This window comes from Coccinella septempunctata, chromosome 4, assembly GCF_907165205.1.
Source record: "Coccinella septempunctata chromosome 4, icCocSept1.1, whole genome shotgun sequence".
Lineage (NCBI taxonomy): Eukaryota > Metazoa > Arthropoda > Insecta > Coleoptera > Coccinellidae > Coccinella > Coccinella septempunctata.
The window spans coordinates 1819118-1846308 of NC_058192.1; the positions used below are offsets into that span (position 1 = coordinate 1819118).

The 27191-nt window shown below is 37.6% G+C and overlaps 1 protein-coding gene across 1 annotated transcript; it reads right to left on the reverse strand.

The window, feature by feature from the left end:
• On the reverse strand, positions 1–26954 carry LOC123310710 (frizzled-7-B). The gene is made up of 2 exons (XM_044894329.1): positions 25590–26954; positions 1–1637 (listed from the first exon to the last, which is right to left on the reverse strand). Exons 1-2 carry the CDS (start codon positions 26776–26778, stop codon positions 1114–1116), a joined length of 1713 nt encoding a protein of 570 aa, XP_044750264.1. The 5' UTR covers positions 26779–26954; the 3' UTR covers positions 1–1113.
• Positions 26955–27191: the final 237 nt, after the last annotated feature.

Genomic DNA, 27191 nt, shown 5'->3' on the forward strand with positions numbered 1-27191 from the left:
TAAGAAACAGTAATTTGTATATTTTGTCTTCATAACAACTTCATCTATTCAAAATTTTAATATATAAATAAATATTTTCAACCTGAATATTGAGAAGGCGAAATTGACAAATATATTCACATCACAATATTACTCTGATATAAAAAAGGTGATAAAAATATATCATATTACCAATAAAGATTTTGAAGATACGAATAAAACTATGAGATTTCATGTAAGATCAGGAATACAAAAATATGGAAGTAATTGGAACATTGCAAGAAAGATTTGTCAATTGAAATAAGTAGTTTCTTACACATTTCAAGGGTTCAAAGACGGTTTACAAATATTTACAAGTTTATATTACATTAAAATCAGTTTGGTAGCAGCAGTCCAACAGAATAAAACATTCGATATTTTCATTATGCTACAATGGCCCCATAAAATGGGACGCTGAAAACTAAAAAGCTATATTCAACGTGAACAAGTTGAAAATTTTTGGAATTGCATTAAACATAATATATACAATTAATACGTCACAAAAGGTCAATACTATTCATCGTTTATCTAAGTTGAGTCATTATTTGTCCGCTGGTTAATTAAAGAAAGTTAATTTGGACGGAAGAATGCAGGCTAAGCATTCATCAAATAAGGGATATTTGCTGTTAGGATCCTAGAGAAAATTGAATAAATGAGCGATTATTAATGATGTAAAAATTAGAGCATTTTCGACATTGGTTGATGTAACAAAAGTTTTCATCGATATTGATCAATCAGTTAGTTTTTGAGTCGAAAATTAAATGGACAGTTCTAGATGTATAAGGAAATTTTTTTATTTCTTTATTATTTAAGTATAATAATGATGCTTACGTACAAATTCGGACTTTCAATAAGCATCTAATCTGCTCGCTTATGAAAATATTTTATCAATGTATATTTGTACGTTATTTCCAACTTTTCGGTTTGACGTCAAGTTCGTAAACTAAACTCTATAAAGCTGCAATTCAATCAGTCATATTTTGGAAAACCTTTCATCATTCGGAACAAAATCGAGGTATTACTTGAATTTCTCCATAAATTAGCACCATTCAACGCAGAGAACAGCGTATTTTTTGAATACTAAAAAGAAATTAATCAAACATAAGCCTCGACATGCCTCCTCTGCAGTTTGTGGAAGAAAACTTTCCAACTGTGCATGGTTTTCCCCGACCATATCCAAACGCTGGACGTAATGCCGACGATCATGTACATGAGGTACTTGACCATGAACACCTCGAACTGCGGACTTAAGTACTGGTGTTTTTCCGCCCTCGGGCACGGCACCGCGTACTTGGTGTGCTTCTTGCACATGTCCCTGGTCCACGTCAACATCCACTCGTCGAAATAGAAATGTTCGTAGAACAAACAACCGATGATAACGACGGCCGGTACGGTGTACAAAACCGAGAAAATACCGATTCTTATCATGAGTTTCTCCAGTTTGTCGGTTTTGGTACCGTCGTGCTTCATCACTGTGCGGATCCTGAAGAGCGAGACGAAACCGACGGTTATGAAGATCAGACCGAAGGCTAGGTAGACGCAAAAAGGGGCCATGACGAACACTCTGAGGGCGTCTCTGTTCCAAATTCCTACGTAGCATACCCCGCTCAAGACGTCACCTGAAACGAAAGATGAATTAGTGGTCGGGCTGGTTCCGAAATGATTAAAGATCGAGAGGGAAAGAATCTGAATCGGTTCTCGAGATAATGTGGGAGATTCGGCGTGTTCTCTCGAGAATCGTTAATGGAAAAATCTAGTTTCGGGGTAGAGTATGATAAATACGTTAAAAAAATCCTTATGTATGCTTTGAGAGGTCAAAATTCAATACTTTTACCACGCTACCATGTGAAATACACAGAGGTCAACCATTTCAAGCCAAAGTTGCACAATTTCATTTGAAATAAAACTTTGAAAAAGGAATGAAAAGTGTGAAAGGAAATATTGCCTATTCTGTTATGATCTTGAAAGACTATAGCCCATTATGAGACTTTTTTTTCAAAAGGGTCAAAAAACACTTGTCCCCCAATAGTTGCATGCAACAGAATTAATTCACAGTAGGACACTGATGCATTCAAAGTGCGAGTACAAATAATGAATACATTTGCTGGTCGAGATGTCTTTATCCAAAACAATATCGGGTATTATCGACCGGCCTAGCAGCTTTTCTACTGTATAAACGAGTCATTCGATTCTGAGGACTCAATATTGTCCCTCCAAAACTTGTTCAATTCATGTCCAAGTCGTTAAAGTGACACCTTTATGGGACTCGGTCATAAATTGATGCCAGAATGGGAAGAAATAGAAATATACATATCAAATCAGAAATTCTTCCCGCTATAAGCAGCTACAACAAAAATGGTACCTAGAAGATCATTCAAGATCCGTATCGTTTTTCCCGTATCAGATTTCGAAAGGATTCATTTGATGCTTTCAATTAGTTAACATGTTTCTGGGAATTGAAATGAATTGACGACGGTTTTCAACAGTGGATTGGTACACCGAGAACGCTATCAAGCGTAGAAATAGTGTCATTGAATTCATGAAACTTTTTTGCCTCCTTTCACATTCGAAACTGGGTTTGGGTTTAATTAGTTCATTGTTCGAAAATGTAGCATCCTTAGATGGGCGAAGGTGAAAGGTTAAAAGGTTTACTTTCACCCACCATTTCATCTCTATAATAAAAAATAGTTCATAAAAACCCCTTCAATATCCTAGATCATCCTCAACAAAAAAGCTCCATCCATACATGACTCCTCATACATGAAAAAAAGAGTAGGTAGATAATTCAAAATTGAACTTGACCTTTTCGAGCACACTTTCACAAAAAACTAAATTCCAAAGCTATGAATTACTCTTACTCTTTGACTTTGAATTTTTAGGCATTTTCTCGAAATGGCAAATGCAAATAGAAATATTCTGTAAAGAGTTGATTTTCGATAACCCTGTCTGCGTCTTCCTCTGCGAAAACACGAGATTTCGATCTGTGTTCTGGCAATAAAAGCCAACTGTGCTCCAACAGGATGCGGCTGTTTGTATTTAGAAGAGGTTTTATTATAAGCAACAGGCCGATCCCCTATACGTGGGTTCTTTGTTCTTACCGCAAGTCATATGCTCTCGTTTAAGTGGAGGACGTTTTATTTTTGACATATGGATACACACACCACCTCTAATCTGAACTGGAAACGCAAACAGAGCCGGCGTTTATTTAAAGGAGCGGTATTTCTGAATGGATTCAGAAGCGTCAACAGACGTGGAACATAAGTTCAACACGTCGTAATGGAATTCCATTTTCTGCCTGTGAGATTGAATGTAAATAAAACGCGGGATGAAAAATCCAGTTCGATATGATATGGCCATTATGCTTTTTTGGCATTTTGCGAATTCCAAATGTTAGTCTATTTATTGTTCTTCGTTTTAGCTGAGGAAGGGTTGTTGAATTCAACTGCATTTATATCGGAGGATCATTAGATACCACGATTATACAGTACCACTTTGAAAGGGAGGTATAGGTGGCGTTCCTGTCTGTATATTATATCTTAATGGAGTCAATATTCAAACATTTGGGGATCCATTTTGCAGCAATTTTTGTCATGTCCAAATTGACGTAAACTATATGATGAACTCGTTCGTATGAAATATTCAGTGCTTCAGATATCCGTTTTAGCCCAATTAGACGGTCTGATAAAATCATGTCATGAACTGCATCGATATTTTCAGGGACTGACACAGAAACTGGCCTTCCCGATCGGTCATCATCTTCAATGAAAAATTTACCTCTTTTGAAGCTTGCATTCCAATTTTTCACGGTCGCATACGAGGGACATTGATCACCAAGGGTATTAAGCATCTTCGTAAATCTGCTTAGCTCTTAACCCTTTTAAATACGGGTACTTGATGATGAATCAATACTCCAATTTTTCGATTTTCACAATTTCGGTGGACATCTTTCTTTTAATTTATTGCGTAACTCTGGTTTACTTTTTGGACCTCAAACTTCACACTGACACTTCTAATGAGTTATTGTTCGTTGCTATGGTAACGTAATATTTTTTATGCATGGAACTGATCTAGGCTAACTAGATATCAATACATACTCGTACAAAGCCTTTATCATAGATTAATCTCTAAGCTATGTCTTTCTGGAGAATGTGTGTGTGTGTGTGAATGGGGAAGAACAGGGTAAGTCAACCTCACTGACAACTTCCTCAGTCAGTTTTGGCCACACTTCTCAACACTCTCAAAATGACGGTAATCCACTCGGAGCTGAATTGCAAGGTTTCCTAGACAAAATGTCGACGAATCATCAGAACGAGACGGCAAATCATAAACTGATCAAACTCGACGCAGCTTACGCCTCATGAATGAACATCGTGTTGTTAAAAAGCTGGTTTCCTAGAATTACGATGGCGTAGTCACTCATTGCCATCAAAAGAAGCATATCAAAAACTATTCATTTCCCGAACTAATGGTCTTCCCTATGATATAGTTATTAAAGTGGCTTCCCATGGCGAGCAGATGGCATATTTATACTTATACGGCTTTGGTTCTTACTACCTGAATCTTCAACTTTATGTGTTGGATTATCGTTCTGTGAGTGATAATGTTACCGGCGTTGTTCCTCAAGAAAAAGTTTTTGTAGAGCAATTGGCAGGGGTAGACAGAAACGCTCAGTATAATCGGGAATGGTGGAGATTCTTCTACATCTTCTGAAGATCACCTGAAGCTGCTCAGCACTGGGTTATTTACAAATAAAATGAAGAAGTTCAACACTTCAATTTATAAGTTATGATGAGTTTACATAATGGTATTTTTACGTGAAGAATAAAGGTGCTGTTCGTTATAACATTTACCCACAAAAAATAAAAGAGAGAGAGCTTCGTCAGTGCAACAGATGAAAAAATATCGACACAGGTCCCCTTTGGAAAAGGGGATGGGCACCACCCTTCCAATTTTCATTTTGCCCAATTTCCTCTCCCGACTTCCTGTTTCTCGTTAACACCGGCGGATGATTTGAGCGGGCCTCGGGGTCGGTCATGTGACAGGTGTTGTATTGAGCAACGTTTGCAGGCCAGTTAGTAAGGTTAGCCAGAGCAGGGTCGATGGTTCTCCCAAGGACAAACAACCAGCAGCACGGGCGAACGCTGTATACCTATGTCCGCCTCTCCGCTCTTTTCTGTAGTTTATACCACTCCGGGGACCCCATTTGCGTCCGTGAGGATGGGTACAGGGAGTAGAGCAATTGCGCAAATGGTTATTCCGACTCCGTGCTCGGGAACGGTTGGGGTGAATCGCTGAAGGCACCCCCAGCCCCCTGTTTTATGGCGGGACCAGATCACCGAGATAAATTCGGAGATCCTGGAGAAACAAATTAGTTCTGGAGGAGAGGAGATTGTGGCTCAGACTGAAAATGTGTGTATCATTTTGTATGTATATCATTTTTGACGTGGGCAAGCAAAATTGATTAAATTTTAGCATGATTCACTAAGATCTTTCATTTATCTCCAAAACAGTTCGTTATTTGGGTCTACGACGAATAGGTTAGGATATTTCTACGGAATATGCTTTATAATAGATGTTTACGCGAAGAACAGATTCAAGATATAAGCATATGAGAGAATTTCGAGAGAGAAATTTGTAAATTTTTCAATTCTGTCTCTCACTGTGGGCAAGTTACGAGGATATATTGAAAAATTCTTAGCCTACTATAGAACCAAACAGAATTTCAATGTCAAAATATTTTATTACCCAACATATCCTCCTCTTAATTGGATACATTTATCACAGCGAACCTGCAACGTCTCTAGACCTTTCAATAAAATTTTCGTTCTTGATCTGCAAAACAGACCTCCACAGCTTTCATTACCTCTTCGTTGGAAGAAACTTCACGACCTTTTAACCTTTTTTTCAGTTGGGGAAAGAGATGATAGTCGGATGGAGCCAAATCTGGTGAATGAGGGGGGTGTTCTAGTAATTCAAACCCTAAATCACGAATTTCTTGCATGGCATCATGAGATTTGTGTGCAGGGCCGTTGTCCTGCAAAAACAAAACACCTTTGGATAGCTTTCCGCGTCTTTTCTCATTAATTTTTTCCCGTAGAGTGGTCAGTGATGTCGAATAGTAATCTCCGGTTATTGTTTTACCCTTATAAAAAAAATCAATCATGATTACTCTATGGCAATCCCAAAAAACTGAAGCAAGAACTTTTTCAGCAGATTTTTGGGCACGAAACTTCTTAGGTCTTGGAGAACCAGAGTGTTGCCATTCCATCGATTGTTGCTTTGTTTCTGAATCGTAGAAATGTACTAAAGTCTCATCTATGGAAATAATTCGGTTTAAGAAGTCGACATCGTTTTCAAATCGAGCACAGATCGAACGCGTTGCTTCTTACCTTGCACACTTTTCTGTCAACATTCAAACATTTTGGGGGTTCATATGAAATATTCAGTGTTTCAGATATCCGTTTTAGCCCAATTCGACGGTCTGATAAAATCATGTCATGAACTGCATCGATATTTTCGGGGACTGACACAGAAACTGGCCTTCCCGATCGGTCATCATCTTCAATGGAAAATTTACCTCTTTTGAAGCTTGCAGTCCAATTTTTCACGGTCGCATACGAAGGACATTGATCACCAAGGATATTAAGCATATCTTCGTAAATCTGCTTACCTCTTAACCCTTTTAAATACAGGTACTTGATGATGGCTCGATACTCCAATTTTTCGATTTTCACAATTTCGGTAGACATCTTCTTTCTGTGCATTTAGTCCGTAACTCTGGTTTACTTTTTTGACCTCAAACTTCGCACTGACACTTCTAATGAGTTATTCTTCGTTGCTATGGTAATGCAAATTTTTTTTTATGCATGGATAAAATTCGATGAAAAATTCGTATTTTTTTGTTGATCTATAGCCAACATCTTCCAAACGAACTTGATCTATAAAAACCGAAGTACAGTTCGAAAACCTCGAACGAAGAGGGCACATCAGACTGGAAACTGCGTACCTTGGGCATTATTTGCCATTCGAGCAGGCATGTTCATCTGATTTCAGCATTTCAACTGTACATACAATTTTTCATCGATACAGAGTGTATGTTCCTTCCTCTGTATCGACGCGAAACGTGATCATATCCCGCCCTCAAATATTGTAAAATCATGCCGATCGCATGTGGAATAGGAAATGCCAAGGGTCAAGCAGGTGTTATCTGTGGATATTCCCATCGAAGAGGAGGAAGATCATAACAATTTACGATTCCAATGCTTTATGACAGAAGGTCATAAATATCTGGTATACCAAACGTATTATTACCCTTATCACGGGTCGAAGACCTTGGGAAAAAACGATTGGATCACTTCGTAGCATATCTGGACTAGTATTCGTCCCAACCACAGAAAATTATGAACCAACTCGTGAAATTTTCAAATAGTTTCCGGAAGTATACAAAATACTTTGATCAAGGACTATCGGTAGTTTTCAATGATCCTGAATGTTGAAATTATCAGTCCAGGAGCAAAATTTCGAAAAATAACCCAGTGTGGAAGCACAGAGCAACCACATTCGATTTTTTTTCCAGAGTGTTCAACGTGAAAATAGTAATTGTGAATAAAAACGCGAACCCAGCCATAAACTTCATTTCCAAGTATATGTTCCCCTTAAAAATAACCCATTTCGTTAGTTACGATCAAACAAACGAAAATTCCAACCGCATTACGATAAGAAGCTTACACGTTATAATTTTCACACAATAGAACATGGTATTTGTTACCCATACCAGAATTAGAAGTCTAATTGGACATTGTCGAAAATTTACCTCATTCCCAGCTGTAAAAATCAATCATAGTGCTATGAATAATACATCACACACGTAGGTATGAAAATAGAGATATAAATCACTCTAAAGTTCAAGTTGTTGGGTTCAAACGAAGAATGCTCTTGCTCTTCAGCGTCGAGTGGTGTTAACCGCAAATAATACGGGTTGTGGCTTTTGGCCGAGGAGGTCTCTTCGGTCATTATTTCAACAAGGGCGGTTTATATTACGAGAAAGTCCTTAGGAGGCTGATTTGGTCATCTATCGCTCGATACAGGTAGATTTTGAAACACACCAAAAAAAAGAACCTTGCAAGGATTCAGGGCGTTTCCTAAGAAAACACAGGGGTTGATTTTTAATGTGGTTTGCCACTGTTCTAGTTCTTCCCCTATTTTTTGCCTTCTTCTTATGTAGGAAGCACCGTTTCATATTTTAAAGTTGAAATAATGATGCAAAGCTGACAATTCAATTCATTTCTATCAAAAAATTCGAAATTTATAGATATAGGACTGCTCATTTTTATCTGGGACCTTAATTCTTGTTTAGAGGCAATCCTGAGAGTGGAATTCTATCAGCATATGTAATCTCACACGTGACATGAATTATTCAAGTGCGTTACATAGACATAACATCCATTCCTGTTGACTCAGAGCGGCTTTTTCGAGTGTAAATAAATATTTGAGAATTCGGTGTAAAGGTACTCGCTTACGCGGTGTTTACCAAGGGTTTTCTTGATGTTTTTTTGCCGCCATCGCCTCTTGAAGAACGTGGTAGGCAGTTGCATGAATTTGGATCCCATACTTTGAAAAATACTGTACTGAGTCCTAAGAATTTAATTCCGATAGTCAACGAACGTATAATTAGTTGGATTCCCTAGGTACCACTCCAAAAAATTGGCATTTAAACAGTTTCCCTGGAATGAATTAATTTATGGAACAATCAGCGCGTTCACCAACTGCTCCACATATAAATTCAGTCATTAAGCTGGTAACCGAGAACGGCGGATACCACTCGAAAAAATATGAAAAACCCCCATCCTCCATTAAAATTTATCTGCGATTCGCTTTTACGAGAATTCGTCGGATTATATTTATCCATTTACGACAGCTCGTATATACATTTCTGAACGATACACCACTAAAGAATGAAGCCATGATCTCGCACACCGCGTCGCTCAAAACATTCCCATTTTCTAATTAAATTCCAACCCAAGAACTTGATCGCCGATCAAAATTACGATCGTGGTACTCAGGTTTCGCCAGTCTTCTATACGTACGGCCTTTAATTGGTCTCTGGTTCTCGCTCGACGAACAAGAGCTCAATTTATTGTCAGGAAACAGAAAACTCCGTGTTCTTCATGATAATCAATCATGGGAACTTGTTGACAAATGAAATACCAACAGTGCCAATTCATGCATAAATTACTCGATAAATTATATTCTCTATCTTGTTATCATAGTTTTTTTTTGTGTAAAAAGACGATACTAATTTTGCGAATTCACTCCATACGCTGCTCAACATAACAAGATGCAAAGATTCCTTGACAAAGATGGACTTTGGAAAGATCGTAATCTACAGCAACATTAGGACACTCCACCCTTTCACTAAAATATTAATCAATAGGACATTTCTACTGGACTTTTATTTCATCCCTATTTCTAATGTAAGACTCAATAATAAATGCTTATTGCAAATCTGTAAGAACCATCTTCATAATTTGATAATAATTTTAATATAACGACAATCCAGGACGCTTACTTGACACTTTACCTGAAAAATGGTACTCTATGTCCATAGACATAGAGTGTCTATGTCTCTATGTCTATGGGTACGACATCTCAGAATTACGTTTATACACAGAATATCGACCTTTAAAATACCATAACCTACTTGACAGTCTGCCATAGAAAAGAATCCAAACCCCCAATCATCACACCTCATAATTACGACGAGAAAAGTTGAATCCACTCACAGACCCTAACTTGGGTAATGTTCAAAGACAATGGGTGACTCTTGCTTCATTATTCCAGCCACGTCTCTCAGTTCAGAATGAATAGGAAAGCCTCTTCCTTTTGTTCATAAAGTATCGGAGAGACTTTACTCCTATGACTAATCATTCTTGCATGCTTTGAAGAAGGTCCAATCAACATGTGAGGTTACCATTTAATGTCCAAGCGAAATTTAGCTGTAATGAATTTACGATTTATTCTTCGACCAAGAAAGATTATTCAGAAGACTTTATTGAAACAGGCCACACATAAATCGTCTTTCTAATAAATAGACGAGTGAAATATTATTCACGAAGGCAGCAAAGTGTTAGAAGAGGTAAATATTGTAATGAACTAGTGTTCGTAAATGGGTATTCTTCATGAAATTAATCATTTTCTAGATTTCCAAACTTCTTGGCTCATGATTTGAAAGTCGAGTTTATTAACTATTAGTTCTAGACGTCTAGACCACTTAGGGTTAGATTATTTCGAAGTTTTATGTGAAATTTGAACTTTTTCCACGTTTTCCTTTGAGTGAAATCTTCCTCTGGAAATATCTTTCCCACAAATCGAAGTAACGTGAGTTAAACACGCGTTTGAAGATTTTTTTATGATCTGATTCACTCTACCCTTGCTGCCAGAGCTTACTCACAATAATTTCGAGCCCCACGATATTGACTCCAAGTTATTTTATTATGAAGGGTGTGAATGCGAACACTAATACTTTTATAGGCGACTGGATTAAAATTCACCCTAGAGGATAATATCTCATGGAATTGCGAAAAGGGAGGTTCAATTTTAGTTTAGTCTGGCTTTCATAAAGTTTTATAAACAACCATTACGGTTATTTATCTGTTTGAACAATTGACAGCGTAATCGTTATTGCAGTAAATGGATTACATACGGTATTATCTCTTCGAGAATATTGTGAGAGCGTTAATGAAGAATAATAGGCGTAGTTCGTGTGAAAGTTTTTCATAAGCAGGTACCCGCATTCACTGTTAACAGATTTCGTTTGATATTTCATTCGAAGAAACGGTTCATTTTACTGACATGTATTTTGTTGGAAATTGAAGAAAAACAGAAGGTGAACGAATTGTAGGATGATTTTCTAGTGTTTATACGTTGAATTCACGTACTGCTTGAATTTCTGACTTCACAAATTTCCGATAAAGATGCTGTGATCAATGCCCCTCTTGAGAACGCATGGCCATCTTCACCAAAACCACGCTCATGTAGCTTCAACACCAGACAACTTCTACATTTATTCATGATTCAGTGTACCTCCGAGTTTCCCCGCCAGATAGGATACTTTACGCCATATTTCACGTGGAAATTTATGTGACTACGAGGATCAAGCACGTGAAAGAATACTTTGAACCTCGCCTCCAGGTCTTGAAATATCACATTCGCCCACACATGGAAGTATACCGTTTCTTTGGACTTGAGGTACGGAGATGAATGCCTTCTGAATATGTATGGAACCTGGTGTGACTGGATTTATCTCGAGTGGTACCCATGGAGATTTTGGGATACGGCCGTTGGGAGTTTCGGATTCAGAATCGTGCGTGTCTTCGGGGTTTTATTCGACAAAAATGATGAATGCATGGTAATGTTCAACCGTTGTATCGATGTCAAACACGAACCACAATATTTGCTTCATTATCATACACTCAAAATAGGAGCACCCATCAATAGATGACAATAAATTTACCTATCTGATAGGCGAAGAAAATAGTGACAGTACACATTAGTTGACTACGTTTTGATACTAAATTTTGGTGGTTTGAGAATGGTCAGATATCAATCCATGATGTTCAGTTCATATTGCTTTGAATATCATAAGGGAACAGTTTAAACGGAATGCATAATCGAAATGGCAATAATTGAAACGAATATTGCATCCAGAGGCCATTCCCGTGCTCCTTCAGGGTGGCTTGAATTTAAATTTATGCCTTCGAAGAATCCGAGGGTGATTTAGGCTCGAATCAGAGACGACAATATAAATGCAGTTGTGTGGTCTTTAAACCGAGATGTTAAGTAATAAAATCAACGCGTAAACAATGCAGTAGTCTATTCTTCCATTACCTCCCAAGAAGAAATGATAAAAGGTTGGTGAGTAAAAGGCGTTTTATTGGACATCAAAAACTTTTTCCTTCGCCCGTCGAAAACGCCTATTTGTACATGCTGTAAACTGTTGATTCAAGAGAACTATTCGAGAAGATCACTCATGTGTCTACCTTAAACTTTCCGTGTTTAATTGAAGTTTGTACTACATGATTCTCCCTAGAGAATACTACACGTGATTCGTCAATATCATCCACAATCTTCAGGTGGTATAATTTAACAGTTTTTCCTCAATTTCCTCTTCTGTCAAAGATTATTAGATGAAATAGACATAAAAAACCCCTCTATAGTATAAAAAGCATGTTTTTGGCAGAAATATCTTCTTCAAGTGTTCACTCTTCACTCCAATCTTTGATTATGCCGACTACTGATGTTTAAGACAGATATCTCTCCCTAGGATCCTCACTTGATGAAAATATACGACCACGCACTCGTCGAATTGAGGATATCTAAAATAAATATTGTTTAAATTCAACGCTATCCATCTGTGAAATATTCCGCAAGCTGAATAATGCGAGTCTTTCATCTTCGATTTCAGTTAATCAAGAGATTGAGCAAGCCTGCACTTAGATTAATGAACAAGTTGATAAATAATAACCAAATGATGAAATCGAGACTGAAATGTGGCGCTCAATGATTGTGAGAAAGAAATGGGCACAAAACTTCCCTATCCATATTTTTCTCGTGAAGTACTAGGAATAAAAATGGAAATCAACATGCTGAATCATCTGGGAATATAATATCGTTAGAAAAGCCTTTCGGGTGATGGATATCCTTCAGGTTTTCAAGAATTTGGAGTGATATTTACCCTTATCTGACTGTAAAGTATTGGAGACCCTTTTGGAAACGAACTCATACAAAAAACGGGCCTAGGTACCTATCTCCGCACTCCTCTAGATATAATTCTGCGAAAAAAAAAACGACGCAATAAAAATGTAGGTTTATAGTCGGTAGTTCATAAATTGGAGATCTTGTTGCTATCCAGCACGTCTCAAATGCTATTGCGGTATTTACAGCGTCGTTTTCATTAACTGTACCGGATTACTTTACGGCTCACACGGTATAGGAAACGTTGGAAAATGGTGGAATCGGATTTTGCCGGCTAGTTGTCAAGAATAATCAGCAATATATCATTGGGATCGGCTTGATAACTGTGGATTTCGCGGAAAAAGCAAATATCTCAACGTAGAAATCGTTGAGGCGTATACACGGAATAACGCAAACAGAATCTGAATCTTTCCGAGTGAAAAAGCTAATTCCCTTCGTAAGAACTCAAAGAATCATACCATGAGGTAACTTAGAATCACGATAAAGGTCCAAAAATAGGTTTAACATATTGCCAAAGTTACTGGAGTTAGATTTCTAGGTTCAAGCCCGGGTCGGATCATAATTTTTTCTCCAATTCAGCACAGAGATAGTTCAGACCAGAAAATTTGTTTTTCTCCAAATTATTGACCATTATGTCGAACTATCTGCGTTTTTCATCTCTGTTCTTGCGAATTCGAAAAACGAATCAACGAGCAGGATCGAAATTGATGGCACTCTTATGCAAAACAGCTCCATTTCCTGATCTCGCCTGGTTCTAGACAGTTGTAGCGAGAACATCTGTACCGTTACCTTCGGAATGTGTCCCCCATTAAATACTCGGCTGTGAATATGATTTCTGATATTCACTTGACCAGGAGATAACTGTCAGAATCTTGGAGTGAATAGAGAATAACGAGACGTAATTACAGTGACAATAACTACTCTTTGGCAGCAGCTACCTAGATTACAGCCTGGGTGCCAGTGATGAAAAAGGAGAGCTTTGTGTCAGCGCCATTATACGCTTTGAAATCCGCTAATTTGTCGGTGTTTTTTTGAAGGAAATAACCAGAGTGTGACCTCCCATTTCTCATGAGGAGATAACAATTGATCCGATACGGATTAAGGAAGGCTTTCACAATATCTCGACTCGAATAGGAATGATTCATACGTGGAATCCTCAAAATATAAACGTTGGTATAATCTCAAACAAAAACAGGGTAAAATTTAAAAAAAAGTAAAATAACAGTTCTGGATGTAGCTTTGTTTTCGAGATATTAGACTTTCTTTATGTCATCATTAATTATTTGATCAAATGAAATACAGAAATAACACTATTAGCTTGGCAACTCGAAATATGGGAATCGTATATACAGGGAGGTTCAGATCGTAACCAGAAAATTTCAACCACGTATTCTACATCAAAAATAAGCCCTATATAGTCATATAAACATATGTCGAGAAATGTTTCCTCGGAAAGTGTTTCTTTTGACCTCAAAAATCTACTGTTGAAATATTTGTAAGAGTCAAAGACTAGCCCTCAATAGAAATGCATGTTTTGAGTGGATTCAAATACATTAATTACCATTCTTGATCATTAATTTCCACTGCGTAAACTTGTGTTGAGTACCCGCATATACAGACAATTTTCCGATTAAAAGTAGCTTTGTCCAACCCAGGTATTGATCCACGAAATTTTTATTATGTCATTGCTGCTACAGAAACCATTGATATCTCGGTTACAGATTGAATTTGGCAGATTATTTCTATGGATCAGAACGAGGCTGCTTCTAAGGTTTGTGATCAAATTTAACAAGAGCCAGAAAGGTTCTTCTACAGAAAACTGAATCTGTTCCATCTCCTCTATCTCATCGATGCAATCGAATGCATCCTCTGAACTTGCCGACATTCGAAGTCATCTTCAGCCAACCCATGCCCTGGGACGGCCATTTAAGGCAAGGCAGGTGCCATATTGGATCTTCCACATCGTGATCTCCCACAGATTGAACTATGACAGTCCCAGTGACGATGTGGCAATCTTCCCATAATCCGCGACTCGCTTACAGTTACCCAATCAATTTTCAATTCCCTATTTGAGAATAGAATTCGTAATCATCTTGGGCAACCATAGGCTAGGTCTTCTGCCGATGTCACGGAGTGGAAAAATTTATGAATGCCGATAGCCTATTAAATTATTAAATTTTCTATACGTGCTCGGAAGTCATGGCTGTTGGAGCTTGGTATCTCTCGATTTTCTCTGGAAAATGTCACGACTCCGTGGCTGATAGCCATCGTCTCGAGCTGGCTATGAATTTACGATCAGGGCTTCTAATTATGCCGAGGAAGGTCGAGAGGTGGTTTCAGGTTCACCAATTTGCAATCGGTAGCCGAAGGATTTTTTTTAAGTAAGATCTACTCGTTTTGGAATGGTTCCTGCTAAGTTTCCTAACGCATAGAAAGCATCCTTGATCAGTTCACAGAAATCCATTGTCAGTGTAACTTCTTGCTCGTTGACAAATGATCACAGAAATAATTTATTTGTTTTCATAACGATAAGAGTTGAGCATAGACGTTAGTTGGCTCTTTTAACCATTGCGTTCGAGCAATCGATGATGCAAAACTTCGCATTTTGACCTTGTGAACTTCAGTCACCTATCATACCTGAGTTGTAAAATATACCAGACATAAGAGCCATTAGTGAACGAAACTCTTATCGATCCATTTTATGGGAGGTAATTTCCTCAGACAAAACGAAGTGACACTAATGTATATGTGACACGAATCTGGCCATATGAATGAAATATCTGTGAATGATCGTTTGATACTCAAGGCTATGGAGAGTAGAGAGAAGGAGAACGATCGCTGCTTTGAGACCACAGATTTTTTGTCCCCTAAAATATGTACCAATAGAGTAGTTCATGCTTTTGCCAACAGGCGCGCTGGCCATCACGAGAGTGCGAAATTTTGATTTATACAAATCAAATTGTAGTTGGCTCGTTGGCTGAGTGAACTGTTTCCCTGGTGACAGATGATAGGAATATTATCATAGATATTATTATTTTCGATTTTTGATAAGAGAACAACATATGACTATGGTGAAATGTTGAAGCGTGCGCTAGTATAAAAGTGTTTTGGCATCGGAAAGAAAAGGAGAAGAGATAAAATTTCCGAGAGCATTTTTGAGAGAAAATTGGAAAAAACCTTATCTCAAGAATCGACTCCGAATCAATTTGTGTGTCAAGAGCACTTTTGCGATGAAGATATCAAAAAGATGATGGATTCATTATAAACGAAATCGAAATTGTCATCCCTCGTGAGAAGTTGACTCTTCTGAATAAGAATATCTAACCAATAAAACTACACGGTTCATAAGTAAATATTCTTGAAGAATTTTGTTGGCATAACATAATATATGGTTTATATCGGTTCTCAGCTGAGTATTGGCACAGAATCTACTCTAATACCTAAGTGATAAATCTGAGACTGCTACCTTTTGTTGTCTTGATGTGTACTACTCCTCACTACGGATTTATTTAATTTTCAAGAATACGGTAAACCAACTAACATAGCTGCTTTCAATAAACAATGATAAACAAAAGTAGGTACAATTTTTTTGATCAGTGATTTCTTTTGAATTTCAGTGATTTCGACTTGCATTTTATTGCATATAAATCAGAGAACTCATATTGAATATGAATTTGAAGAAAGGTATTTGAAAAATCATCAGAAAAACCACGATGACACATAACCTTAAATAAAAAGAAGGCTGTTCATTTCAAATTGACGCTTGAATCCCCACCCCTTATCGATACCCGCTGCAATCGCAGCGACACCTATCCTACGTTTCCCGTTTTCGGGGACACATTTTTAGTACGTCGATCGTTCTCCTTCTCTCTACTCTCCATACTCAAGGCAATCTAAATAATGGAATTGGCAATGGTAATGCATGAGTTCTCACACTTTGATTGGAAGAACTAACCAATATTTCGAAGAAATCAGAGTTGTCTTCGAACTCCATGGAATTATTTCGTTGAATAATGAAATTGTGAGATGGAAACACAATAATGAAAAAGCGCTGTTCTGAAATAAATGATTTTCCCACAGTTCCCTTTCGCATATAAAACTAAAACAAAAAAGGTCCATTCACAAGATCCGACGTAATGAAATAAAGCGAACAACAAGACATCACGTTATCAATTAATCGATAACTAATGAACACATTATTTCAGGTCCCCATTAGTCTCACCCCAGCAATAAATCCTTGTTGCCTAAACCATCCACAATGCATTCTCCATCCGCCTCAAAGAGAAACGGAAGAAAAACGACTATAGATAACATTTTACAGCCCGACAACTTGAAGTTGAACGTATGTACCCATACAGAAATTACATCTTTCTTCTTCGCGTGGATTTCCTGCGTTTATAAGGCAAGATGAGACGACGCAGGCATTATTCTCCCATTTTGCCCGGCGATCGAGAATAATTCTCAGAATTTATCAACCGCCGTGATTGCAGCTTTTTCAGATCACAAAATGAGGCAGCTTTTCATTGAATCAATCCGTTCTTGAGGGCTGCATAACTTTGCATTCAACTCAACACATGAGCAAAGCAGAAAAAATATTTCCCTCAATTTCTCAAAGAGCAGTTCTTGCAGTAATAAACCTAGAAGTCTCATCGACCCCATCTTTTTAAGAATTTTTCGAAGGTCAGCTTTCGAGTAGTTTTTCTTCCAGGGAAATTATCGTTGATCAAAATGTGATACATATATTGTTAAAGCGCAACTCTTCAAAGAAAAAATCGCAAAATTTCATCGATCTCATAGCAGTGGCGGTTCCAGGATTGATGTTGGGGTGATTGCATAATATTATATTTGAAATTCTGAAAGTGTTCTCTTTTACCCAGTAAGGAAGGAACTCCTTACAGTCGAAACGTGTGTAATGGCATAACTCTACATCATATTTTGATATGATCCCTCCTACAGGTTTAATGAACGCCGAGCCCATAAAATGTTCGCTATTATTTTGACCTTCGAAATGTTAGCAAGCCAGTCTGAATGTTAAAGACGAGATTTATCGTGTTTTTGTATGTATTCAATTCAGATCATGTTTCATTGGGTACTTCCTATCGGAATCAATTGATATTCGCGATGCATTGTTTCACATCGAGCCTGGGTATAGGGCTCAGCGTTCAAAATGTTGTGAATTTCTTAAGAATCTGTTTGTATTTCTTGAAGAGATTATTTAGTTTCAATCTGAAACTGTTTTCTTGAGCAAGATTATGTGTAGGATTCATATTAGACCGCATAGCGCTCGAGATATTTGAGAAAAAATGAGAAACCTACTGATTTTTCAACTTCCACCCCTTTCCATCTCAAACCCATCGCTCAAAATGGTAAGAATTTTACCCAATAATATATGGTTTGAGTGGAACAATTTGGAGTTGGATGTGGGAGCATTTTTTGGGCTAATTCCACCTCCTATTATGAGAAATCTATAAATAAGTACCTTTTCAAAGCATTAAGGAATCAGAAATAGTGTACACTGCATTCACATTTATTTTAGCAGTCGGTTGGCCATGAAATAATTTTCTCAAGTTTGTAACTAGAACGTAGTAAGGTTGGCACTCATGAAATGTCGTTAATGTCATAACGCCATTGCCACAACTAATGTCAATGGCATTTGAGAATTTCATGTTTGAGTGAATTAATGCGAAAAGTTTACTACAGGATTTTCGATGAATGTCATCGTAGAATAAGTTCTCGAAAATTGATTTTTCTATTTTTCATTTGGCTTGTCCTATACATTGTAAATATCTTAAGGTACCAATAAATACCTAATTATTATTATTATATCAATGTTTTAAGATGGACAGCCACAAATACGCGCCAGTTGTCCTGTTATAATTGTTTATTCATGTGAAATGTTTGTTCAAAGGTGAAGTTTATCTTGATTGAAACTTCCTTTAATTCCTTTTACTTATATTGATGCAAGATGATTTTTGTTGGAGAATTTAACATTCTTGTAATTATCTGTTAATTCCTTCGGGAGATACCCATTCCCAACCACTGCATCATAGGCATTTCATCTTCGGGTTAATATTTTTGAAATCCACAACTGATGTAACGTATTCAAACTTTAGCCAAAGAAGATAACGAACATTAACTCTCCTCAAGCTAGTGCATATTATGATATTATACTGATCTCTTGTATTTTCCATGCAAATAACTGGATTTGGTATGCCTTCAATCAGTTTGTATAAACTTCAATTATGTTCGTCACATATTTTCCGAAGAGATTCGATATGATAAAATACGTAATAACAGAAACTTTTACGTAGAACGGGCAACATAGCGTTGACTTAAAACCCAAAAATGTTTTGACAAGCTTCATAACCCCACATTTTCGTACTATACAGAGTGAAATGTGTCGAATTTCCATGGCCAACCGAGTGCTAAAATAAAAGTGAATGGATTATAAGTAATTCTATTACGTTTTCACTTTCCCAGGGGCCCAACGGACCATGAAAAAATCGTATACGTCGAGACCTCCGTCTTTGACAAGCCGCCGAGTATTATCTGCACTTTTATCAGATTACCTCTCAAATTACCGGAGATTTTATCACAATGTATCAATAGCATAATTCTCCTCTATGCCGTCCAGATGACCTTCGGGCCCCGCTCTCGCAGATCCGAAGATCATTAACTTGTGCGAAATTAAAAGACTCAATGACCCTAAATGATACATTTCGACTTGATTGCGATGGCATGATCGTTTTATGTTATGACGAACAATTTGTTCCGTCCTGGTGCTCGTACACCTCGTAGGATGAACAAGTCGGTTGAAATTATCCATAGCCGGTGGGGAAACGGTAGCTACTTTCTCGTGAAATTGGTGCAGGTGATTCTATGAGGGACCATCACGATGCCAGTTCATCTACATTCATTTCGGTTCATTTTTTACCTTTGAAATTGATCACGTGAATCGAGTACATTCCAATAAGGGTCTTTCGAACTTTTATGTACGAGTATGTATTGATATCTAGTTAGCCTAGACCAGTTCCATGCATTAGAAAAATATTGAAATATTGGCGTACCATAGCAACGAACAATAACTCATTAAAAGTGTCAGTGTGAAGTATGAGGTTAAAAAAGTAAACCAGAGTTACGCAATAAATTAAAAGAAAGAAGATGTCCACCGAAATTGTGAAAATCGAAAAATTGGAGTATATATCGAGCCATCATCAAGACCTGCATTTGAAAGGGTTAAGAGGTAAGCAGATTTACGAAGATATGCTTAATACCCTTGGTGATCAATGTCCTTCGTATGCGACCGTGAAAAATTGGACTGCAAGCTTCAAAAGAGGTAAAGTTTCCATTGAAGATGATGACCGATAGGGAAGGCCAGTTTCCGAGCCAGTTTCTGTGTCAGTCCCCGAAAATATCGATGCAGTTCATGACATGATTTTATCAGACTGTCAAATTGGGCTAAAACGGATATCTGAAGCACTGAATATTTTATATACGAACGCATTCATCATATAGTTCACTTCAATTTGGACATGAGAAAAATTGCTGCAAAATGGATCCTCAAATGTTTGAATGTTGACCAAAAGTGTGCAAGGGTAGAAGCATCGCGTTCGATCTGTGCTCGATTTGAAAACGATGTAGACTTGTAGAATTGTTACTGTGGATGAGACTTGGGTACATTTCTACGATCCAGAAACAAAGCAACAATCGATGGAATGGCGACACTCTGGTTCTCCAAGACCTAAGAAGTTTTGTGTCCAAAAATCTGCTGGAAAAGTTCTTTCTTCAGTTTTTTGGGATTGTCTTGGAGTAATCATGATTAATTTTTTGGATAAGGGTAGAATAATAACCGGAGATTACCATTCGACATTACTGACCACTCTACGGGTATAAATTGAAGAGAAAAGTCGCGGAAAGCTATCCAAATGAGTTTAGTTTTTGCAGGACAATGCCCCTGCACACAAATCTCATGTTGCCGTGCACAAAATTCGTAATTTAGGGTTTGAATTACTAGAACAGCCTTCTTATTCACCAGATTTAGCTCCATCCGACTATCATCTCTTTCCTCAACTGAAAAAAAGGTTTAAAAGGTCGTAAATTTTCTTCCAACGAGGAGGTAATGAAAGCTGTGGTGGTCTGGTTTGCAGAGCAAGAAGAAACATTTTTTTTTAAGTCTAGAGACGTTGCAGGTTCGCTGTAATAAATGTATCCAATTGCAAGAAGAATATGTTGAGTAATAAAATATTTTGACATTGAAATTTTGTTTGGTTCTATAGTAGGCTAAGAATTTTTCAATATATCCTCGTAACAATTTATGTAACCCAGTAAATATCATTGAAGAGTAGAGGCCACCCTCATACCTCATTCAGAGAGTTTTTTCAGTCACGTGGAATGCAGTATTTCATACTAAAAAATTTGAGCTTTTTTGATTAAATATGTTTGTGTTTCTATGGAACTTGGTCACTGATGTGTGGATGGAGCAGATGCTCCTCCAAAATTTCAGGGCTCTCTGAAAACAATGAGAACTATGCATTTCTTCTCGAACTCTGCATTTCCGAGCACCAGGCTCATATGTAAATTGCAGACTGATAGCCATCTGGAAATGATAATATGCCTTTGTCGCGTATCAAAGCTTGGTAGCTCTATATAAATTTCAAACTGGTTTCAGGTCTCTGCCGCCAAGCCTCCAGCTTACGAGCCACAAGGTTTTGGCATGGACATAAGCACAGTTTCTTCTTTTTATAAGCTAGTCTATGATATATGTTCTCAACAGTTACGTATCCGATGATCGTTGGGTGTCTTGTTTTTATTGTGTTTTATCGCGATTGCTGACGAATGAAACTTGAAAAATTTATGATATTCCCACGACTGCTTCTGGATGCGTTTCGCGGATTTCAATAAAAAGGGCTTAAAGAGATTCGATCACTGATCCTGTAAAAAAAAACATTAAATTCTCTTATAGTACCAAGAAAATTTGTTTCCCCTTTTTGGATGTGCTGCTAAAAGATTTTCTGACAACACCTAAATGAATAGGTACCAATAAAATAAAAAAATTCTTATGCAGGGGTTACAGTTTTTATTTTTTTCATTTTCAATGAACGACATCATTGAATTGGACACAATGTATTTCGTCAGTGTCCCTTTCAATAAACACATCAATTATTAATCCCATTTGAAAGGTGTAGAATTATCTTCCAATCTAGTCAGCTAATTTGCATATCAATTTATTTTATGATTTCAGAAGTTGATGTATTTATTACTTACGAAGTGTGAACGAGAGTTAATTAATACGTATTTTGAATTTGTGTCAAGGGCTGAAGTCGATAGTTTGAACATTCGCTTTCAGAGTATATGAACACTAAAGACATGCGAGAAATTTGGTTGATCCCTTTACAAGTTTCCACACTTTCCTCAAACGTTTTTCATTTGCATAAAAACTGCAAGAAAGATTTGAACCAACACATATTCAACATCAACCCGTTAAATTGGTGATTATGTATTCCGAAAAAATTTGAGAAATTGGATTGTAAATAACTTATCTCGAGTTTCACCCTGAAAATATTCCCTATGAGCTCCTCATGAACTACTGAAGTTCAGAATTATAACAAATACTAATCTTTTAGGAAATTTCATTTCAGTCGGTTTGGTGAATTGCATGTCAGCCATATTCATTCATTTCCAGCCTCTTTCACGAGAAAGCTCCTTTCAATCTCTAATTATCGTGAAAATAATGATTGAACTTCATTAGATATAATTTTCCAAGAAAAGCATGATTGCTCAAACACTCATTGTTCATTAGCGCTAATGAGATTTGGGTTCATTCCGCATGCAAATAAAATTAAAATAGAACAACTGTTATAAGGTAGAAGATTGAGTTGTATTAAATTTCTCATGTTGGTGTGAATCAAGGCTCACAATAGAAATCTCTGTGGTCACTGTTTACGGTAGATTATGACACCACAGACAACAAATGACAATTTTCTTTCGTTTCTTATCCAGAAGCAATTATCGTATAATTAAACAATTTATTTATACGTATGTTACTATGTGTTTCCTTAATTACATTCTGATCAGTTGCTGTTAGAAGTGAAGTTTACGACTCTTCAACCATTTGACGAAGCGCTTTCAACAATTGTATACCTATTGTTCCATTAATGTTTATAATGTATATATTGAAGAACCAGATCCTGGTTTTAGCATGAAAGTCGTCTCCACTTATGCAATTACCTGTTGGAATTTTGACCTTCGGATCCTGGCAACAAAAAAACTTTCACGATTTCAGTCAGACAGAATTAAATAACGGTATTGTCGCTAATTTCGCATTTAAATCACCAATATTCTCGGAATCTCTAGAAGCGCAACAGTAGGAGGTTATTCGAAAGAGATCCTGCTCAAGAGGTCTAGCGAATTTCTCTGACACGATGATTTTCGCATAACCCAATGAAGCGCAGTTGTTTCAAATTGCCAATTGTGGTCGTTGATCAGGAGCTATTAATTCCTGTGTATAATGATGTGGAATTTCAGTGGAATATATCGATAGATTGAGCTATTTGGTTGATGTCATTTCGATTGGCTCATGCAAATTAGAGGCCAATTTGTTCGTAATCAGCCTTCGTTATGTATTGATCTACCGGTTTCTAGGATTGTGGCAGATTGGTACTTTGTGGAAAGATTGGGCAATTTTGCTAATGTAAGGACTATTAGCATATACATAGATGGATATGGATATTAGTATAGAGTATGGGCAAATATAGTCAAATTCTCTAGAGTTTGTATATTATGCGAAGACTGTTGAAGGTTGATGAATTCGTGGTGTAGATGTTTGATTGATGCGATGACCTAAAGCAGTTTGGCCTCTTCTACTTATAAATATATCGCATTCAATGTGGAATGTTAAAAACCTGTTGGATAGCGTATTGGAATAATCGATAAAAAATTTTGTGTTCCTTTAAATGAAATGGAGCGACCAAAAAGCATAATCTACGTAAAGTCCTAGTGTCTAGTGAATGCTTGAGACTCTGTTCCAATTTCATAAGTTCTTGTTGTTTTCAAATCAATTTTATTCCGAGTTTTATTCATAAAATCATAAAATTCTCAAAACCTTAAACGCTTGTTGGTAAATGTCTCGTAATATTTCCGATATTTCCACAACGGAGGAGTAAGTGCTATTTCAACACCAACAGCATGTCATCAGTGTTTCTATGGTAACATGGAACCCTCTTACTCCCTTATATATCATCCTCGACCATTATGATATGGTTGTTGTATCTAATTGGTCTAATTAATAGTTGTTATTACGTTATTAGTAAGCATTCTTGTGGTCGTATTTCTATCTCCTCAGTGAAATTATATTGATTTCAGGGCAATATTTCTGATAGTTAATTTTTGGTGTAAAAATCGAATTCAATTGGAGAGTTGTTGTCTTTTCAGTTTTTCGATGGTGATATACGAAATGAAAAGCTCATATTTACGAGTAGTGGATTTTTTCTTATTAGTTTTTATCAGTGCTGGATTCCAAAGTTTCATTATAAGAATCGGTGACCATTTTTAACGGTTGGACTAATGAATATAAATAGGACAAACAATGGACCCTCCTCAGTAGGTAGAAAACTAAAAGAATTCTTTCTTAATATATATTTCGTACCAGTTCGCCAAACACGCCGCTTCCTTTGTAGTCAAAGATCCTTCCAAATCAACACTACCCATCTATAGAACCAGAAATGAGAGCAGGTCTTAGGAATCTATTTCAAAAATGCAGATCGGTAAAAAAGGATAAAAGATACCCATTTTCATCTTTGTAAGGTGAGGCGGTATACATATTTCAAAAGCGGCCTCTTTTGTGAATATATTCACGTCTTCATTTTAGGATTTCATTGGTCCCTCATTACCTACAGGTGGAAGGAAACTCTACCTGGCCATAAATCCATGTTATTTTTATCTACAAAAGGTCTACAACATTTTACGAGTCGAAAAGGTTATTTTCGACACTTCCGTGGCAAGTTGAATGTTTTTTTTATCATTTTTATGTACCTATTTTTCGCGTTATGCTGAAATATCAATCGCTTCGATAGGTACATATATTATGAATTTGTGAGATAAAATGCTTCTAATGATGACTCTAGGCTGTACTTTCTAACAGTTAATGATGTTCGAACAAGTCTAGACAAATTATCGAGTATTCACCTCGATGTTGATTGAGTGTCACCAAGTTTAACAATTACTGGAACGGCTGCCAATTACGGAACATTTAATTCAAAGGATAAAGAATTCTTTGAAGAAACACGTTTCACCACATACTTCGTATTCGATATTGAAAAATTCAATCCTCAATTCAAAGCTCTTTTGCAGGGTTCTTCTTTAATCGACACGAATGTTCTCCAGTTGCATTATTCAGAGAATCCTGGGATCTTTTTTAATCTGAAGATATATCTTTCTTATACATCGAGTAAATGGCTCGTTTCATAACTTCCAATAATGCAACTACCATGTCTTCCAGATAGAAAGGAATACAAACACTTTTGTGATACCCCGTAAGAAAAAGTCTAGTCTAGTACCTCCATCGGTACACTATATACAGGAAATATTTGATCAAAAAGGCATACAATTATATTAGTATGAAGGGTTTCATGGAATAAAGGTCCAGTTACCCAAATTCAACAACTTTGAACTTTTCATATGGAGTCAAACTGGGACAACTTCGCATGGAGATTCCATAACCATGGTAACCATGAGCAACTTCTCCAAGTGGTATCTACTAACACACTTTTCTTCCGTACGATGATTCTCTGGGAAACTGAAATCACTATCATGATACTCACCGTCTACCTTGCCCATAGCTAATATGGCGATCGTCTTGATAGCAGGTATGGCCCACGCAGCCAGATGGAAGTACTGGGAATTCGCTTCTATGGCTTCATGGCCCCATTTCAGACCGGCGGCCAAGAACCAGGTGAGTGTCAGCACCACCCACCAAATACTCGAGGACATGGTGAAAAAATACAACACCATGAATAGGATAGTGCACAGTTCGTATTTGGTCCCTTGCGTTATGGTACTGACCGTTATGGTACCATGTTTGGATGGGAAGGGTTCACGACAAGCTATGGAATCACCTGCTAGGAAACCTATCACGTAAGCTATGGCTACCATGAGGTAACAAAGGGAGAGGAAGATGATCGGTCGTTCCGGGTACCTGAACCGGTCGTTGTCTATCAAAAAAGTGCAGACCGTGAACAAACAACTGACTGAACATATTATGGCCCATATTCCTATCCAAACTTTGGCGAACTGCCTCTTGGTTTCGCTGAAAAACATCATTTTGCAAGGCGCGCCACAGTTCTTCTCCACCCTGTCGCCAACCTTGAAGGAGTATTCCAATATTTCAGGGACTTTGAACTGTTCAGGACATACGAATCCTATATCCCTCCCTCTGCCTTTGGTACCACGATGGGGGTTCTTGTATTTGGTCACTTCCGTATCCTCGAACGCGATATCGTGGTTGTAATTGACAGTCTCGGTAACGTTTCCCGGTACGCAAAGATTGGTACTCGAGGAATTCATGGGGTACTGTTCACAAGCCAAGTACTGGGGCCATTCGAAACCAAATTTGTTCATGATAACCTCGCATCCTGCCTTGACGGCCAAGCACAACGGTCTGCATGGCGGCAAGGGGTGGTCTAAGATCGTACACACAGGTAAGAACACTGAACACATAAAAAACTGGAAGTGTACACTGCAATTTATCTTCATCAAGGGGAACAATTGGTGAACCAACAACCCGGCTTCTTCCTGGGTTGCGTGTCCCAGCATATTCGGAAGAATCGTCTCATTGTACGGGATATCTTTGCAGAAAGGCACTGTGATCGGTTGGCATCTATCGTGGTGAGGTAGAATATCATCAATCTCCGTGGTGATCCGCGAGTTACTCTGAAGAGTGGCCACTTTGACGAGAAGCAACAAACAGAAAGTTGTACGAAACATTTTGACTAGTTTTTCTCCTACTACCATTTCGCAACTTATTACATTATTTTTCTTTGTTGTGTTTTTTGTTTACATCACGTTTTTACGTATCCATCTCGCGAAGAAAGGACGTACAACCACCGCATGATCACAGTTGGTCTCACTCTCACAAACTGGTTAAGTTAACCTATTCTCAAATGGAAGCGGCATAACGAGAGTCGTCGAGAAGGGGGGGACGGGCATTACACGGCAACCCCAGCATGCAAGTTTCATCTGTTTTCATGCTCTCGTGCGTAATCGTCTCCCCTCGTGTCAGGCGCCGATTTTAACATGCCTGCCAGAGTTTTGCACGGTCCGCAACCGACGTTACACCTCCTCCGCTTTGTGTGTCACAAACGACGATGGAAGGGATCGAAAGAATCAGTGGCGTTGCCTGAAATTTTCTTTTTGAAGGGGGCCTG

Bases quoted from the DNA above. Each gene is read 5' to 3' on its own strand.
- LOC123310710 (XM_044894329.1), bottom strand. From the start codon at position 26,778: ATGGTAGTAGGAGAAAAACTAGTCAAAATGTTTCGTACAACTTTCTGT. The intron at 1,638-25,589 runs GTGAGTATCATG...CTTTCGTTTCAG, and splicing joins AGCTATGGGCAAGGTAGACG to GTGACGTCTTGAGCGGGGTA.